Below are 19,200 nucleotides of genomic sequence, written 5' to 3'. Positions count from 1 at the left end.
TATTATTTATGTGATTTAAAGGAAAAGTTGGTAGACAATTAGTGACTTACTAACTAAATTACCTTACATCAAACCATATAATAATTCGCGAAGAAATCTGATTATAGTAATATTTCAGCAATTTGATACTTCAATTTTTAAGTCAATAGCCATAATTTTTTCCTATCTGCTCTTTTACAATTTTTAGTCTTAGCATAGGATGATTTGTGTTCATTATTTACTACTCCAGATTTCAATAAAATTCAATGACAAATGTCAGCTATTCACTTGTAAACTCTCTAGGTTATAGGATGAAGCCAATTCTATTACAAGCGCATGAGAGGTCTCTAACGAAGGTTCTCTACAACAAGGATGGAGATTTACTTTTCACAGCTTCCAAGCACAATCTCCCCAATGTGTGGTGGTCGATAAACGGCGAGAGGTTGGGAACATATAATGGTCACAATGGTGCAGTGTGGGACATGGCTGTGTCAAGTGACTCCACCAAGCTGTTATCAGCTAGTGCTGATCAGTCCTGTATTGTTTGGGATTCTGAGACTGGTAAGTGTATATTATTTCGGCTTTTTATTATCTATTTAATTGGGTTATTTGGTGCTCCTGTGGTTACAGTTGATCAACAGTTAATGAAATATTTTGAGCATTCAGAATTAATAATACTCGTTTTAAGCTTGTATAGTGTATACATAATACAATCCATTTGATCGGGTTATCTAATTTCTATTACTTCTGACTTCGTTATACGTTTATTTGTTCCAGGTAAAATTTTACACCAGCTTGAAGCTAAGTCTCCTGTGAGATCTTGTGGTTTCTCGCTTACAGACAACATTTTGTGCTTTACCACAGATAAAGCTATGGGACAGCCCTGCTTCGTCAAATTCTTTGATATCAGAGATAAAGAACAGGTACTCCATTTTATGAGGATTTGGTGTTTCAGGTTCATTTTCAAAATTCATTCAAATTTCATTCACGATTTAAAACTTTTAACTCTTGTTACAATTTTTAAACAAAATTTATCATAATACGGATAAAAAACTGGACCCTTAGAAATGAACGAAACAAACTTTGATTTTCAAAGCAGGACTATCAGTCCATAGGACGGGCATAAGGATTGTCATAATAATGGGAGATGATCTATATCTGGTCATGTGCATTGATACACATCCCTTACTCTGATCACTGATGATGATGTTCATCTTCTGGCAAATTTTGACCGAAACGCGTTTTAACTGATTACTTGTATACCAGTATACTGGTTCCAATACTTTGATAACGACTTGTGTCACTGTCACCGACCTCACTGATTGGTCAATACTCACTGGTAAAAATTTCAGTCAAAACCGCCAATTTTCGGTCAAGGGGACAGCAGAAAAGCTTCTCTTCAAATATCTTCCAAAATCTCTTTTTAAATTCTGCTGATTTTCCGTTTATCAACTAACTCGCTCCACAAATACTCCTCAATTCTCAAATCGTTACTCCTGAAGGCTTCGGTGTTTTGAAGTTTGAATATCTTATAATGAACTCAGTGAATACACTTGTATATCAGGTGGGGGAACCTGCATATAACACCTATAATAGCTACTTATCACATGTGAAGTATACATAGATAATAGATATTAGACAAGCTGAGTACTTAGAATCGCAACAAAAATGTAAACGACGACTATTATTCTTGTCACATACATGTTTTTGGTTGTAATCATATATCACGCAAACTTTCCAGAATTCGTCTAGTTTAACCCTAACATTTTCAATCAGCAGAACTTATTACTACATGTACTTTCTTCAGGTCCAGTCCAACACTCCATTCCAAGATATTCAGATTGAAGATTCTAAAGTTAACAGAATGATCTGGGGTACTGTTGAGGATTATATTATTACTGGTCATGAGAATGGACAGATCTGCCAGTATGACTGGAAGACAGGTACAGTATAGAAACAGATTATCTCTTTTTTCATTGACGTTTAATACAGTTTTGTGGAGCCATGTTTTGAGCATAAAATTAAAGTAAGGAAGGATACTATGCTGAGCATAGTACAGAAATAAAAATCACGACTCACGTCTAGTCTTTTCTTAGTTATAAGGACCAGATTTCTTCAAAGCCTGAAGTATAAAACATTTAATTGCAGGAGAAAGGCTGAGAGTGGATCATTCACACGATGCTCTAATCAAGGATCTCCAACTGTCAAAGGACAGAACAATGCTCATCACCGGTTCCAAAGACACCACCTGCCAAACTTTTCGACGCCAAAACATTCCAGTTCTTGAAGTCGTACAAGACAGACCGACCCGTGAACAGCGCTGCAATCTCCCCGATCAAACACCACATCCTACTGGGTGGAGGTCAGGAAGCCATGGAGGTCACAACTTCTCACACAAAGAGTGGTAAATTCGAGGCCAGGTTCTTCCATCTGATATTCGAGGAGGAGATAGGACGGGTAAAGGGACATTTCGGTCCAATTAACACACTTGCTTTTCATCCTAACGGTAAACAGTACTCCAGTGGTGCTGAGGATGGTTATGTTAGGATACACGATTTTGATCAGAGTTATTATGACTTTGAATACGATTTTTAGAGGTTTTGTGGAATGTGTTGAATTTCTGATCGCCTGTGACTGGTCATGGTTTTATTTTATTTATTGGACACGTTTAGGGTTCGTCTGAAAGTGTGTTTCACTCGCCTCCATTGAGAATAACTTTTGCAAAAAAATCTTGATTACGATCATACTTGAGACTGTGATGTAAAAATTCTACTAAAACAAAATAATATTGACCAAATACTTCGTGTAATACCAAATGGTTTACTTTTATTGGATCATAATAGGTTATAGAAATGGAAGTCAACCCCAACAATCTACAAGCGTTATCAACCTACCTCCAACAAACATTAGACCCAAATCCACAAGTCAGAAAAGAAGGCAAGTTCGTGAAATTTCATCACTGTCGTTTAATTTGTTCATGTTCAATTATTGTAAGCTTGAGTTTCGCTAACGTTTTTTACAAGATACGTAAAGTTTACTAAACTAAAGTTCCAATTGAAACTAATTCTAAATGTTCTGAGTGCGAACTTTGGCTTTAAAAATGTATGCTACAAAATATTACAACTATGACTTTGCAGAGTGCTCTGACTTTGGCAGTCAAAAAAAGTAAAGTAATAAAACAGAGAATTTCTGGCAAAGTAAAAGTTTCGCAGGATTATGATCACCAGTGCCAACTGCCAAGCCAAACTATAACTTACATATTTTAATACTTTCAACACTACTATATAACAAATAATTTGAGGAAACGATGTAACAGAGTCGATATATTTTAATGTTGGCATGGGGTGGAAAGTCCCCATACATCGTAGTCTGGTAGTTTCATTGCGTCTTAATATGTATTCAATTTTCAGCGGAGAAGTTTCTAGCATCAGTTGAAAGACAAAAGAACTTCCCAATACTCTGCCTCAATCTTGTCTCTCTCGAATCATGTGATATTAACGTCAGAGTGGCTGGTGAGTAAAATTTTAATTTACGATTTTAATTTTCGACTAAAGAAATTATATCTTTTACTGCACTTTCTGGACACTGTTAAAACGTATTTGGTACTAATTTGACTACTCATAATCTCCATCCCACCTAATGTACTTGCTTATCAAATATCATTGTATGATGTAATCTATTCTTGCGGGTTATAATATGACCCTGACGAATCTTGTTTTCAGGGTCAGTGTACTTCAAGAATATGGTAAAGCGGCTCTGGAAAATAGACGGAGAAGATAAACTACATACAGAGGACAGAAATCAAGTTAAAACTCTTATCGTAGATCTAATGTTGAACAGTCCCGAATCAATTCAGAGGCAGGTAATTATTTCACAACCACCAAAATTTGCCACTACGAAGGTGGTCACAACAAGTCAGGACAAAATATAAGCAGCACGCTCTTGAAGATATGACTCTTCGCGCAATTTAACTTTTTAGCGCGCGCACGTCGACCATTTCAATATTCGTCGAGCGCAGCGGCGCCTTTTTGAACGTTCGATCGATCTATCGTATTGAGTCCTACTATACTGTACTATATCCATGGTCGTATTTTCTATTGAATAATTTAAATTGGAGGATTATGATTACCAAATGTAACAAATAACCTATGTTTTCCATTATCAGTTGAGCGATTCCATCACAAGTATCGGAGCCGAGGACTTTCCGGAGAACTGGCCCAACCTTATCAAAGGGATGGTCGAGAAAATGCAAACTAAAAACTTTCATGTTATCAACGGCGTCCTGCAGACCGCACATAGTCTCTTCAAGAGGTTAGTTTCTGCTGTAGAACTTTAAGTTTGGTACAGGACCAAGTATTCAACTTACTACTAAATCTTGTTAAATGAATTCGTCTCATTCCTGAATTACTAGGTATCGTTACGAAATGAGGTCAGACGAACTGTTCACCGAGATAAAGTTTGTGATAGAGAACTTCGGGGAAGCACTCACTCTACTCTTTGAGGTACATACAATCAGAATCACCTTTTCCACAATAGTGTTTCATAACCTAAAATCATCCTTAGAATCTCACATTTATGACTACGTGACGATCGCTTAAATCACGGTGTTACCTTACTGCTTATGAGTTTGCTACGAACCGACCAGAACTGCAGATCTATCCCTTTAAAAAAAATACTTTTCATGAGGGTTGCAAGTTAATTTCCCCAGGAAACCTTGGCATTAGCCGAACAACACGCAGCCAACGTGACTGCTCTGAAGATAATCTTCAACTCGCTGGTTACAATCGCCAAATGTTTCTACTCCCTCAACTACCAAGACTTGCCGGAGTTCTTCGAAGACAACATGGCTCGATGGTTCCCTAAGTTCCTTCCGCTCTTAAAACTGCAGAATAAACTTCTTCATACCGATGTGAGTTCAGGATAAATAAGTTCAAAACATTCATGAAAGACCTAAATTTGGATTAAACATGATATAACATTTTGCTTCTGCCGGAAATTATTTTAAACAGATAAATTATGTTAACATCGCTTCATAGGATGCAGAGGAAGTTGGCCTGCTCGAGATGTTAAAGTCTCAAATCTGTGAGAATGTTGCCCTATACGCTCAGAAGTACGATGAAGAGTTTGCTCCTTTCCTACCTGGCTATGTTGAGACCGTCTGGGAGCTCTTGCTTTCAACTTCTCAGGAGGTAAAGTTTTGAGGCATTTCTGCTATTCAAGTTTGAGGTTTAAAGGCGTGAATTTTCTTGTAAATCTATTTAGGGTAGCTTTTGATTTAAGGTGTCTTTAGAATTAATTGATTAAATGATGATGAAATTAATGATTAAATTAGTGACTTGTCTTGTTAGTATTTCGATTTAGCATAATTACCTATTATAATATGTAACTTTACATAAAACTCAGGCTCACAATTTTTGATCGGTTTCAGGTAAAATACGACCTGTTGGTTAGCAATGCCATAAAGTTCCTGACATCTGTAGCCGAGAGACCCCAATATGCCGACTTATTTAGCAACGAGGACACCCTCAAGAACATCTGCGAAAAAGTTCTTGTACCTAACATGAAACTTAGAGGTGAGTCTGAATTTAAAAATTGTTTACAATTCGGCACTTTGTCGGCACGTGTTCAAGGCTTGCCCTTAATATGACGATAACTTTTTATTTGTCAGCTTACTTTTATTCGTCATCATCAATAAACGCTTAATAGATATATTTCAATTTCAGAGTCGGATGTAGAATTGTTCGAGGACAATCCGTTCCAATACATCAGAGCAGATGTTGAAGGATCGGATGCTGAAACCAGGCGCCGTTCTGCAAGTGACTTCGTGCGAGCTCTCTGCAAAGTGAAGGAGCAAAGTGTTTCTACCATCTTCTCTGATTATCTTGGCAACCTTATCGGGGTAAGTTATTTGTAGTACCAATGGTAATTGCTCATGTAATCGCAAAAGGTTAGCTGCTCTAATAGCTGCGGAGATATATTGCTCTAATACACAATGAGATCAACAATCGGCATAGGTTTGGACTATGCCACAGCACTCAGCAGTGGCCTGTGGCATAGTCCAAACTCTAAATTTAGAGTTAAAATTCCGAGCTAAAAGCGGCCCGCTTCTCGCGACAGTGTTACACAAGTCATGGTAGATGAAGTAACCCCGAGCATGGGTTTATCACGGAAAATTGAAATATTTCCAATACGTGGGGAACGAAAAAGCCATAGATCATTGATAAAAGGCTCTTTTCCTTACAATTTGGTTAAGGAAGGTGACATGGGAAAGTACTTCAAAATACAATATCTCAATGTTCCTCAATATAATACTTCAACAAGAATTGCGCCGGTTAGCGGACGCTAGATTTCCATCAACCGTAGTGATTGCTATGCCTTTCAAAATTTAAAATTAAAATTAACGATCGCGATAGTTTCATGTTGGTCAAAATATTAAATAATGGTTCTTTGTTTACCATTCTTGGGGCGCTACGGAACACAAAATGGAAAGGTTTCCATTGTCAATTAGTCAAATTTAAAAAGTTTAATGACCGGACACCGTAGCCTGCGCCTGTGTTATGTGGTGATATGCAGTTAAAAGTCGTGAAATCCGTAGTAGGTAATGCAACTCATAATAACATTTATGGTCCATTTCGTATAACAAATCAAGCACTCACAACAAAACGAGAAGTTAGTACGTTGTTCCGCATCATGATCAATGATCAAGTAAAGAAAAGCGTGAGCTACTTAACACATCCGGGAAATCGCTTGTAATCTAAATCAATTGGCGCCGCGCAATCGAAAGTGTAATTCGATCAATCGTCAAATCGTACAAACGTATGCGGAGGGTAACCATGGCGACTACACCATAACTGCTCTGCGCGCAGAGAATATGCATTAAAATAACGTATGCGGAGGGTTATGCATGTTTTCCTTTGTGACACGATTCATGACTCACGTGACACGAAAAAGCTACCTACCCACTATACCCATTCTCAAATCCTTCCACTTCTATACATCTATTGCCTTTTTAAAGAAAAAGACAGTTGATGTAAAAAATCTTAGGTCTTTAAGGGGGCCGGGGGGGGGTCTTCATCAAAATTCTCTCGAAATTGATTTTATAGTTGTTTCTGGTAGAGGGGAGTGATATCTATCAGCTGCTTTTGGTCCCATGGAAAAATATTGTTCCTAGCCAAAATTATCGCCAGTCAAAGGTCAGCGCTTATGTGTAATTGTATTGCGCGAGCGATTTTCAATCGCGCGCCCTGAAAATCGAGTCTAAAAATCTATCTTCTCCTACATTTTTTGAGCAATCACCCTGAAACTTTCAGGATATGTTCTAGGGATCATTGAGAAGATATCTGTCGAGCCGAATTTTGAGATAGGCCTTAGAAGATTTTTTATTCAATTTTGAAAATCCTGGACCTGGAAAAATCGTAAAAAAATGAGGTCCAAGATTTTCAAAATTGAATACAAAATCTTCTAAGGCCTATCTCAAAATTCGGCTCGACAGATATCTTCTAAATGATCCATAGAACATATCCTGAAAGTTTCAGGGTGATTGCTCAAAAAATGTAGGAGAAGATAGATTTTTAGACTCGATTTTCAGGGCGCGCGATTGAAAATCGCTCGCGCAATACAATTACACATAAGCGCTGACCTTTGACTGGCGATAATTTTGGCTAGGAACAATATTTTTCCATGGGACCGAAAGCAGCTGATAGATATCACTCCCCTCTATCAGAAACAACTATAAAATCAATTTCGAGAGAATTTTGATGAAGACCCCCCCCGGCCCCCTTAACTGTAAACTTAAACTGTAACTTCAGTTGTACTCCCTTCAATAGCTCCACTCTTAAGTATCCCCAGAAAGTATAAACAATCTCCCACTCTTCCGAGCAATCTATAAACAATTCCTAAACTATCCTCCTATAGCCAAAACAGAGGTGTTAAACTGAACTCTCTGATAACCAAAACAGAGATGTTAAAATAAACTCTGCTCCTGCTAAAACTCCCTGCGCTAAACAATTCCTAAACTATGCTATCCTCCTATAGCCAAAACAGAGGTGTTAAATTAAACTCTCTGTACTACCCTGCTGTACTAAATGTCGTACACTAATATATGCCCTAAAATACTGAACTAATACTGACATGCATATAAACTTATGATATAGAACCCAATATACAACGTCAATCAAGATTAGAATCTAAACCGTCTATCAAGTCCATTGCCATTAGGGCTCCACTTCTCGCGATCTCCTCTGCGCATCCCTTCGTCTTATCTCCGTATTCTTCTCTCTCCACGTCCTTTTTCACGGTCCTTTCTATCAGTCGTCTATCTTTACTGTGTCCACCGATTCATTTGTTGTAAAAAAGTGTTAGATTATGACCGAAATTGTTATTTTGGCGGGGGTGATGCAACGTCAATTAATGTCAGTATTCCATAAAAACCCAAAACTGACATTGACATTAATTGACATTAATTGACATTAATTGACATTAATTGACATTAATTGACGTTGCATCACCCCCATTTTGGCAAATGCCAAAATGACCCTACAACATCATCATTCAAGTAGATATTGTGACATTTTTCATATAGGACCTGCTGAAAATCATAAAGATACCACTATTTCGACCTACCTGGGCCGTCGATTCATTATCTAGTATCGCTAATATTATATTACATAATAATAACGGATATTATTGATAGTATGAAATAATAGTTATTTTTCGCATTAATAACCCTAATAAATGCGAAACAATAACCATAATTTCTTACAACCAATTCATACAGATAATATTCCCAATATTGACGATAATGAAGTGATGAAATAAATATTTTATATCAACCTGAATTGTTGGAGTAAGTACTGCAATCCTGAGTCTCAGAGCTGTGCCCTTGACAGTCTGCTCCACCATTTGCTGGGGTAGGGTTAGAGCAAGTTCTGATTCTTGTCTGCATTCCTCCCCCACTTGAAGTAGAGCACTTTGACCACGCTCTAAAGGTACTCCATCCACCATCAACCTCTCCGGTCGTATCTATAAGATATGGCGAATTTCTGATAAGATTTAATGTTCTAAGTGCTGGGGGTGTCCAACCCCAAAAAAACACATTTTATCTTTTTCCCCTTGTTTTTGTGACTTTTTATTCAATTATTCGAAAATCCAAAAATACAAAAACACATAATACAATTGATAGTGGAAATGATGGAGGGTAACATATAACTTGGTCTCGAATGAATGTATGTGTAAAGATTTTCAAACCCTGACTTACGTACAACTATACTGATCTTTCAAATTTTATATCCTTGCAAAAATAAGGATCACCAAATTTACTCCAAGATTTTAATACCAAAACCAACATGGCTCATGTAAAAGGGGCCTGAAAGTTGTGTTCCATTTGGCCCTATATCCCAAGTTGACTTTCGGGCTTCACTTCTTAAAGACTTACCTTAGACCTTAGTGGAGGCAAATGTGAAAGGGGCCTGAAAGTTGTGTTCCATTTGGCCCTATATCCCAAGTTGACTTTCGGGCTTCACTTCTTAAAGACTTACCTTAGACCTTAGTGGAGGCAAATGGTCAACAAATAGCGATGTTGGAGCTTAGTGTGCTTAAACCCTGGCCTCCTTTTATACCATAGGAGGGGGGGGGGGTCCAACCCGATGTCCGATATGAGGGTTGATGAGGCCAAAATCGGAATCGGAAAAATCGGAAAATTGAGAAATTTTAGAGAATCGATCTCTAAAACTTCTCAGAAGTGATATAATTCAACCAGAACCCCTACATATGCTATATTGTTATGAGAAAACGAACTAATTGGACATTCCAATAGTATGTTTTATGTGTTTTTCCACTGCAGGGGCTAGTATGCTCACTACTAGTTGGAGTTGTCATGTACTCCCAGACCCGAGTGCTTTGGCCTCTTGACGTGAGATCGATTGTTTCTGCTCATTAATTTTATCCCTGTTACTTGTTATTATGTATTAGTACAACACTAGGTACCGGGTTATATTTTGTGGTCCGGTCTTTAAACATACCATAATATCACTAGTACACTGCACCTTAAATGTATAGTCAAGTACATTTGTATCGTAACACATGCTTGGCTGGGGGATCATGTTTTGTGTCCGTTCGGTACCCTGTATTTTCAAAACGGACAAAAAGTAGAACGGACAAAAACAGACAAAACATTTAGATGTCCTCCTCCTCCTCCTCCTAAGTCTTCCTCCTCCTGAGTCCTTCTCCTCCTCAGTCCTCTTCAGTCCTCTTCCTGACTCCTCGTCCTCGTCCTTCTCCTCAGTCCTCCTCACCTTCCTCCTCAATTCCCTTCTCCTCCTCAGTCCTACTCCCAGTCCTCCTCCTTCTCCTTCTCCTTCTTCTTCTCCTCCTCCTCCTCCTCATCCTCATTTCTCCTCCTGATCCTCCTTCTCCTCCCCATCAGTCCTCCTCATAGTCGTCCTCCTCCTCCTGAGTCCTTCTCATCCTCCTCCACCTCCTGAGTCCACCTCCTGAGTCCTCCTCCTGAGTCCTCATCCTCCTCCTGAGTCATCATCCTCTTCCTCCTGAGTCCTCCCCCAGTCCTCCTCCTCCTTCTCCTCCTCATCCTCTGTCCTCCTCATAATCGTCCTCGTCCTCGTCCTTAGTCCTCCTCCTCCTTATCCTCCTCCTCAGTCCTCCCCCAGTCCTCATCCTCCTCCTTCTCCTCCTCCTCCTCCTCCTCCTCCTTCTCCTTTTTCTTCTCCTCCTAATCATTCCTCCTCCTCAGTCGTCGTCCTCCTCCTCCTCGTCCTTAGTCCTCGTCCTCTTCAGTATTCCTCCTCAGTCCTCATCCTCATCATCCTCCTCTTCAGTCTTCCTCCTGAGTCCTCCTCCTCGTCCTCCTCCACCTCCTCATTCCCCTCCTTATCCTCCTCCTCTTCAGTCCTCCTCATCCTCCTCCTCGTTCTCCTCCTTATCCTCCTCCTCCGCAGTCCTTCTCCTCAGTCCTCCTCCTCCGCAGTCCTTCTCCTCCTCGTCAGTCTTCCTCCTCGCCAGTCCTCCTTCTCCTTCTTCTCCTCCTACTCCTAAGTCCTCCCCCTCCTCCTCCTCAGTCCTCCTCCTCCCTCTCATCCTTTTCCTCCTTTTCCTCCTTCTCCTCCTACTCCTAAGTCATCCTCCTGCTCCTCAGTCCTCCCCCAGTCCTCCCCCAGTCCTCCTCCTCATCAGTCCTTCCCCAGTCCTCCTTCTCCTCCTCCTCATCCTCAGTCCTCCTCCTCATCATCCTCCTCAGTCCTCCTCCTCCTCAGTCCTCCCTAAGTCCTCCTCCTCAGTCCTCCTCGTCCTTAGTCCTCCCCCAGTCCTCCTTCTCCTCATCCTCAGTCCTCCTCCTCAGTCCTCGTCCTTCTTTTTTTTAACAGTCTTCCTCCTCGTCCTCGCTCTCGTCCCCCTCCTTCTCCTCCTTCTCGTCTTCCTCCACCAATCCTGCTCCTCTTCCTCAGTCCTCCCTCTCCTCTTCAGTCCTCTTCCTCCTCAGTCCTTCTCGGTCCTCCTCTTTCTCCTCAGTCTTCCTCCTTCTCCTCCTCCTCCTCAGTTCTCTTCCTGACTTACGTACAACTATACTGATCTTTCAAATTTTATATCCTTGCAAAAATAAGGATAACCAAATTTACTCCAAGATTTTAATACCAAAACCAACATGGCTCATGTAAAAGGGGCCAGAAAGTTGTGTTCCATTTGGCCCTATATCCCAAGTTGACTTTCGGGCTTCACTTCTTAAAGACTTACCTTAGACCTTAGTGGAGGCAAATGTGAAAGGGGCCTGAAAGTTGTGTTCCATTTGGCCCTATATCCCAAGTTGACTTTCGGGCTTCACTTCTTAAAGACTTACCTTAGACCTTAGTGGAGGCAAATGGTCAACAAATAGCGATGTTGGAGCTTAGTGTGCTTAAACCCTGGCCTCCTTTTATACCATAGGAGGGGGGGGGGGGTCCAACCCGATGTCCGATATGAGGGTTGATGAGGCCAAAATCGGAATCGGAAAAATCGGAAAATTGAGAAATTTTAGAGAATCGATCTCTAAAACCTCTCAGAAGTGATATAATTCAACCAGAACCCCTACATATGCTATATTGTTATGAGAAAACGAACTAATTGGACATTCCAATAGTATGTTTTATGTGTTTTTCCACTGCAGGGGCTAGTATGCTCACTACTAGTTGGAGTTGTCATGTACTCCCAGACCCGAGTGCTTTGGCCTCTTGACGTGAGATCGATTGTTTCTGCTCATTAATTTTATCCCTGTTACTTGTTATTATGTATTAGTACAACACTAGGTACCGGGTTATATTTTGTGGTCCGGTCTTTAAACATACCATAATATCACTAGTACACTGCACCTTAAATGTATAGTCAAGTACATTTGTATCGTAACACATGCTTGGCTGGGGGATCATGTTTTGTGTCCGTTCGGTACCCTGTATTTTCAAAACGGACAAAAAGTAGAACGGACAAAAACAGACAAAACATTTAGATGTCCTCCTCCTCCTCCTCCTAAGTCTTCCTCCTCCTGAGTCCTTCTCCTCCTCAGTCCTCTTCAGTCCTCTTCCTGACTCCTCGTCCTCGTCCTTCTCCTCAGTCCTCCTCACCTTCCTCCTCAATTCCCTTCTCCTCCTCAGTCCTACTCCCAGTCCTCCTCCTTCTCCTTCTCCTTCTTCTTCTCCTCCTCCTCCTCCTCATCCTCATTTCTCCTCCTGATCCTCCTTCTCCTCCCCATCAGTCCTCCTCATAGTCGTCCTCCTCCTCCTGAGTCCTTCTCATCCTCCTCCACCTCCTGAGTCCACCTCCTGAGTCCTCCTCCTGAGTCCTCATCCTCCTCCTGAGTCATCATCCTCTTCCTCCTGAGTCCTCCCCCAGTCCTCCTCCTCCTTCTCCTCCTCATCCTCTGTCCTCCTCATAATCGTCCTCGTCCTCGTCCTTAGTCCTCCTCCTCCTTATCCTCCTCCTCAGTCCTCCCCCAGTCCTCATCCTCCTCCTTCTCCTCCTCCTCCTCCTCCTCCTCCTTCTCCTTTTTCTTCTCCTCCTAATCATTCCTCCTCCTCAGTCGTCGTCCTCCTCCTCCTCGTCCTTAGTCCTCGTCCTCTTCAGTATTCCTCCTCAGTCCTCATCCTCATCATCCTCCTCTTCAGTCTTCCTCCTGAGTCCTCCTCCTCGTCCTCCTCCACCTCCTCATTCCCCTCCTTATCCTCCTCCTCTTCAGTCCTCCTCATCCTCCTCCTCGTTCTCCTCCTTATCCTCCTCCTCCGCAGTCCTTCTCCTCAGTCCTCCTCCTCCGCAGTCCTTCTCCTCCTCGTCAGTCTTCCTCCTCGCCAGTCCTCCTTCTCCTTCTTCTCCTCCTACTCCTAAGTCCTCCCCCTCCTCCTCCTCAGTCCTCCTCCTCCCTCTCATCCTTTTCCTCCTTTTCCTCCTTCTCCTCCTACTCCTAAGTCATCCTCCTGCTCCTCAGTCCTCCCCCAGTCCTCCCCCAGTCCTCCTCCTCATCAGTCCTTCCCCAGTCCTCCTTCTCCTCCTCCTCATCCTCAGTCCTCCTCCTCATCATCCTCCTCAGTCCTCCTCCTCCTCAGTCCTCCCTAAGTCCTCCTCCTCAGTCCTCCTCGTCCTTAGTCCTCCCCCAGTCCTCCTTCTCCTCATCCTCAGTCCTCCTCCTCAGTCCTCGTCCTTCTTTTTTTTAACAGTCTTCCTCCTCGTCCTCGCTCTCGTCCCCCTCCTTCTCCTCCTTCTCGTCTTCCTCCACCAATCCTGCTCCTCTTCCTCAGTCCTCCCTCTCCTCTTCAGTCCTCTTCCTCCTCAGTCCTTCTCGGTCCTCCTCTTTCTCCTCAGTCTTCCTCCTTCTCCTCCTCCTCCTCAGTTCTCTTCCTCATCCTCCTCCTTCTTCTCTTCCTTCTCCTCCTAATCAGTCCTCCTCCTAATCAGTCCTCCTCCTCAGTCGTCCTCCTCCTCGTCCTTAGTCCTCGTCCTCATCGTCCTTAGTCCTCGTCCTCATCCTCCTAGTCCTCGTCCTTAGTCCTCGTCCTCATCCTCCTAGTGCTCGTCCTGGTCCTCCTCAGTCTTCCTCCTCTGTCCTCCTCAGTCCTCCTTCTCCTCAGTCCTCCTCCTCCTCATCAGTTTACACAATTTATTGTTACTAAAATGTTTTTAAACGCATTTGAGTCTGTAACATATTGACATGTTACTGTTACTGACTCAAAATGTGCTCGAGAATTTTTTTGTTTAATAGAGTTTTACTCTCCAGTACTATGGAAAAGTTGTTACATGATAAATAAAGATTTTGATAAATAAAGTGATTTTCATCCCTTTTAATGTTATTGAGGGGGGGGTCCAAGGGGAACTTTGGGGAACTTTGGGAAAGTCCCCCAAGATTTCTGAAGTTCCCCAAAAAAAAGTTCTCCAAAACTCCCCAAAGTTCCCCAAAATTCCCCAAAATTATTCAAAATTATTCAAAATTATTCAAAATTTCTCTAATATACATTAATACCCATTAATGTTAACATGTATGTTATTATAAGGTATAATCTTAACTTACTTGTTGATACTTGCAGCATGATAATTTTTTTGGCATGATAATTTTTTTGGGGAACTTTGGGGAACTTTGGGGAACTTTGGGGAATTTTGGGGAACTTTCTGAAGTTCCCCAAAAAAAAGTTCCCCAAAATTCCCCAAAATTCCCCAAAATTATTTGTTTCATTGATAATTTTTTGGGGAACTTTGGGAAAGTCCCCCAGGTTTCCTGAAGTTCCCCAAAAAAAAGTTCCCCAAAACTCCCCAAAGTTCCCCTTGGACCCCCCCCTATTGAAAATTGTGTAGACTATTCTTTGTATCTAACTGAGGATTGGAAGTTTGAGAAAGGACCAGTCATTAACCGTGCTACCCATTTCTGCAGATAGCCTGTTACAAATTGTGGAGACAAATTGTGGAGACAATTTAAATCAAAAGTTACTAAAGCGTTCGCTATTTGTTACGATTGTTATTACCAACCGTACCTCTTTCAATTGTGGACCGGGGTGGATGTTTCTGTCAAACAAGAGTTGATTCGACATTGTGTTGTTTTTCGGACGAAACGATTCTTGTTTGGAACAAGATACCATTTTGGAGTTCTGGGACCACCACCAATCGATTTCTTGTCATATTTAAGTACAGAAATAGCTACCTATATCGCCTAGAAACCTCAGAGGGAAGATTTAAATTTTCCCGATTTTTCCGATATGAGGGTTGATGAGGCCAAAATCGGGATCGGAATGATCGGAATTGATCGGGTTGGACCCCCGGGAAATTCTAAAAGATACTGCTGTATTGTGCCTGGCTCGGTCTACAACCCAAGCAACCCTCTTGCGTTAGTCGCATTTGTAGCAACTCAGCCAATCATTGTTCTCGAAAACACAGAGCCTGGAGCCTAGGCTTTAACGTGTGTTAAACTAGTGCAAGTGCCATTATGTTACAGGAAAAGTCTTGTTCTCAAGATAGCTAATGGTCGATATACATCGTGCTCAGACCGCTTCGTAGACTAGTAGCATAACGGCTTGTGAATGTATCGGTGATCGAAATATGAATGTTATTGTCCAAGTCTACCGTAGGACTGTATAGACGGTTAGACCCAATGGAGTCCTTAGCTTACCCCAGGGATTGATGTAGGAACCGACCGGGATGGGCTTTTGGCTGCCGGACCGGATTTTGCCGTATATCAATCTATTATCCGGTTAGCCGGATTTTGCCGGACCGGAACCGGTTGTTAGGAAGGGCAAATATAAGGCTGCCGGAACTTGCCGGAAAATTTAAATTAATCCTCATTATTGGGCTTTTGTCGTTATCAACTATGATATTTATTCTACTAAGCAATAGTTTGTAATTACACGATAAGTTCTGCATTCCTAAGAGCAATTTAATACAACCACACCGATGATATTTCCTGTTTAGGCCTAGCAGTAGACATTCACATAGCTTAAATATCAAATCAACAAGCAGTAAGTTGTAATCAGAGTAAACAAGAAGTAACAAGAGTAGACAAGTTATTATCAGAAATGATATGCAATTGGCATATCCTGCCAGACCCCTTGAGCGCGATTGGGCTGCACGACTTAGGGGACCCCCAATTATTAGGGGTCCCTCGGTGATCAGATCATGTCACCAATTAGTGACGTATAATTAGTGATGTGATCCTTCAGTAGAATTTAATTGTAGATTTCACACACACACACACACACACAGATTTATTGAGATTATTACTTAAAATATTTATAAGTATAATCACTGTTATTGTTAATTAGCGGACTAACATCGCTCGCTCGCTTTTCCCATTCATTCACGGCCTACAAATAATTTATTATTGGCGAATGAATTTCCCAAGGGTTTAAGATCTTAAAAAGTTAAGAACAGCTGCCCACGCGCTACAGCTTGACTTAGGCACTAGGCAGTGATTACAGTGATAACTGTTGATTGACCCTTCCAGATCGTAGAGGTCTGCAACACATGCTCGATTTGCACATGCATTGTTTTTATCTCTCTATAACTATAATAATAAAGTAATAAGCAATTTAAAGTTATGTCCGTAGCCCGCTCGTTGCACGTGCATATTAATTATGAGTAATTAAACTTGCATGTTGTAGCATATTATTATATATTTTACCAAACCCCATAATTGGGTAGAGTGGACCGTTGCCAGTGTTTCACAAAACTCGGAGCCAAAACTGGATCATAATAATAAATTGTGATAAAGAGCATTACTAGAGCTACTGTTCGTAATAAGGTTCGGTTCTCCTCTATACTACATAGGTTTTGGACTCGAGGCTTCCCCCTGGTAATGCGATCTCGGAAGGCAGGCCTCCCCTTTGCAACACAATGTCGGAAGCGGGAGCTCTCGATATAGGAGGTACGTATCGAGAATGACTCGGACCGAAAATGTTCTAAGTAAAAACTTTTTCAAAGTTTTCTGGAAATCACTTTTCTCCACGTTTCATGCTACCATGTTCATTATTATCCGAAAATATTTGTTCGGTTTTTTGAATTCCGCACTTAGTCAAAACATTTTTGATTTTTCAAAAGATTTGAGTTAAAAAGGGAAGAAAAGTATGCATTTCAAGATTTTAGAAATACATTTTTTTGAAGAAATATCCGGCAAAAATCCGGCAAAATTTTCTGAAACCGGACCGGAGCCGGAACCGGATATTGAAGCCGGATATCTGGCCGGATCCAGATTCAGCCGTATATCCGGTCGGTTCCTAGATTGATGGCCATCATTTGTCATCGATTGTTATGGTGAGCTAAGGACTTTACTAAATCTACTTTGGGCGATCCTCGATCAAGAAAAAAATAAGAGTGAGTTAACATACTTTCGCACCGTTTTAAGTAAGAAAATGTAATGCGTGTTTTCGAATATAATACGTGGGTTTATACTTTTGCATTTCAACTGCGATTGTGAAGTCCCGGCCGTAGGCACGGGTTACACTAGTATTTATATATATATATATATATATATATATTTTGTAGCTGTACTCCTACACATTAAAAGTCGGTGTTGATTAGATCTTCGAAATAAGTCTTTGCATCATATATATACAATATACATTATTGTACATCACATCAGGAGTATACCAAGGATCCAGCCAACAAATGGATGGACAAAGAAGCAGCCATCTACATAGTCATATCCCTGGCTGTCAAGACTAAAACTGAGAAACACGGCGCCACCACCGCCAACACTTTCATCAGCCTCTCCGACTTCTATCAGAACCAGATATGTGTCGAACTGACAAACCCTAACTGCCATCCGATAGTTCGATCTGCGGCTATTAAATATATCATGACTTTCAGGTAGGTAGATTATGTTTGTTATTTCTAACCGGATTGTTTTGAAGAGTTATTGGTTCCTCGTTGTACATCAAATTGAATTTAAAACCGCCCAACTTATAGCGATACGGTTCAAGTCCAGCTACTACGATACCGTCCAGTGTCGTTGAATGGCATGATTACACGATTACATTTTGATATGTTTATAGCATAAACAAATTAAGCTTAAACTAACCTGATCAGGTCAACTCTACCGAGGGAGATTACTGTGTCCACCATACCCCTTCTAGCACAACTCATTGGGGATAAAAACATCGTAAGTTAATGTTATTATATACATGTAATTGTGCTTATGAAGAATTATGTTAGGTGTCTTTGATCAAAGCTGGAACGTATAATGTTTTAAGTAAGTTAAAAGATTGTAAGATTGTAATTTATGCCGCTGTAAATATAATGGTATGTTCGAGATCATGTCTGAACAATTGAATAGGTTGTGCACAGCTACGCAGCCTCTGCGATAGAGAAGATCATGATTGTCAAACTCCCCAACTTCACTGCTCTTAGTCCTGGTGAGGTGGCGCCCTGTTTTGAGGTTATCCTCGCTAACCTTTTTTCCTCATTTTCTGTGGACGGCAGCGCTGAAAACGAGGTTAGTGTCTCTATTTTTCTGGCAGGAATTCAATTCAAAATTCAAACCAGATTGCTACCAATTGGTATGTATGAAGTCCGTATCGTACCTGTACTTTCACTTACGCTAACAATAAAATCTGAAAAATATCCAACGCGTGAATTAACAATTAGTGAATTAACAATTAGTTTAAAACTGTCAAACTGAATGTAATTAAAACACTCTCCAGTACCTAATGAAGCTGCTAATGAGGAGCGTCTCCCTGATGAAGGATCAACTTCCTCCACCCCTAGTAGAAAACCTAATCACAGCTCTTACTGGCAAACTGGGCGAGATTTGCAAGAACCCTAGCAAACCTCACTTTAACCACTACGTGTTTGAGACCTTCTCTTGTCTTATTCGGGGCACTTGCATTGGAAAACCTGAGAAAATTGCAGGTAGGTTAGGTCATGTGATTAACTCATATGCTCCACCTTATATATAATATATATATTTTTTAAATATGGTACAACCTGTGTAGTTTTATTCACGAAGTTGAGATATGTTTTATTTGTATCCTCTTCTTTGAACCTGTAACATTCCTCCCAAGGTTTCGAGGCGGTTCTCTTTCCAGCATTCCAAGATATTTTACAAAAAGATGTTACAGAGTTCATACCTTACGTCTTCCAGGTTTCTAAATACTCTTAATCTTATATTTCAACATTTTTCTAATCTCCTATTTAGGATTACTCTAGCCTCTAACTTTTGTTTTTATTTCAAGCTCTTTTTCTACAACTTTAACAAACGAGACATTTTCA

General features: G+C 40.9%; 2 protein-coding genes across 2 annotated transcripts in view; both read left to right on the top strand.

Moving 5' to 3' along the window:
* LOC134820584 (exportin-2-like) overlaps positions 1–19,200 on the top strand; it is a 35,704-nt gene that overhangs the window by 14,326 nt on the left and 2,178 nt on the right. The window contains exons 2-15 of the mRNA XM_063831049.1: positions 2,824–2,916; positions 3,390–3,491; positions 3,702–3,841; positions 4,145–4,290; positions 4,391–4,481; positions 4,688–4,888; positions 5,016–5,168; positions 5,408–5,552; positions 5,703–5,878; positions 17,573–17,799; positions 18,019–18,091; positions 18,266–18,424; positions 18,633–18,840; positions 18,993–19,072. Coding sequence (XP_063687119.1) covers positions 2,832–2,916; positions 3,390–3,491; positions 3,702–3,841; positions 4,145–4,290; positions 4,391–4,481; positions 4,688–4,888; positions 5,016–5,168; positions 5,408–5,552; positions 5,703–5,878; positions 17,573–17,799; positions 18,019–18,091; positions 18,266–18,424; positions 18,633–18,840; positions 18,993–19,072 — 1,986 coding nt within the window. The 5' untranslated portion in view covers positions 2,824–2,831. The remainder of the gene's footprint in view (positions 1–2,823; positions 2,917–3,389; positions 3,492–3,701; positions 3,842–4,144; positions 4,291–4,390; positions 4,482–4,687; positions 4,889–5,015; positions 5,169–5,407; positions 5,553–5,702; positions 5,879–17,572; positions 17,800–18,018; positions 18,092–18,265; positions 18,425–18,632; positions 18,841–18,992; positions 19,073–19,200) is intronic.
* Positions 291–2,574, top strand: LOC134821113 (eukaryotic translation initiation factor 3 subunit I-like). The gene is made up of 4 exons (XM_063831777.1): positions 291–540; positions 757–902; positions 1,787–1,922; positions 2,195–2,574. Exons 1-4 carry the CDS (start codon positions 291–293, stop codon positions 2,572–2,574), a joined length of 912 nt encoding a protein of 303 aa, XP_063687847.1.

This window comes from Bolinopsis microptera, chromosome 9, assembly GCF_026151205.1.
Source record: "Bolinopsis microptera isolate Bmic1 chromosome 9, MBARI_Bmic_1.0, whole genome shotgun sequence".
Classification (NCBI taxonomy): Eukaryota; Metazoa; Ctenophora; class Tentaculata; order Lobata; family Bolinopsidae; genus Bolinopsis; species Bolinopsis microptera.
This window is presented reverse-complemented; position numbering and strand designations above follow the sequence as displayed.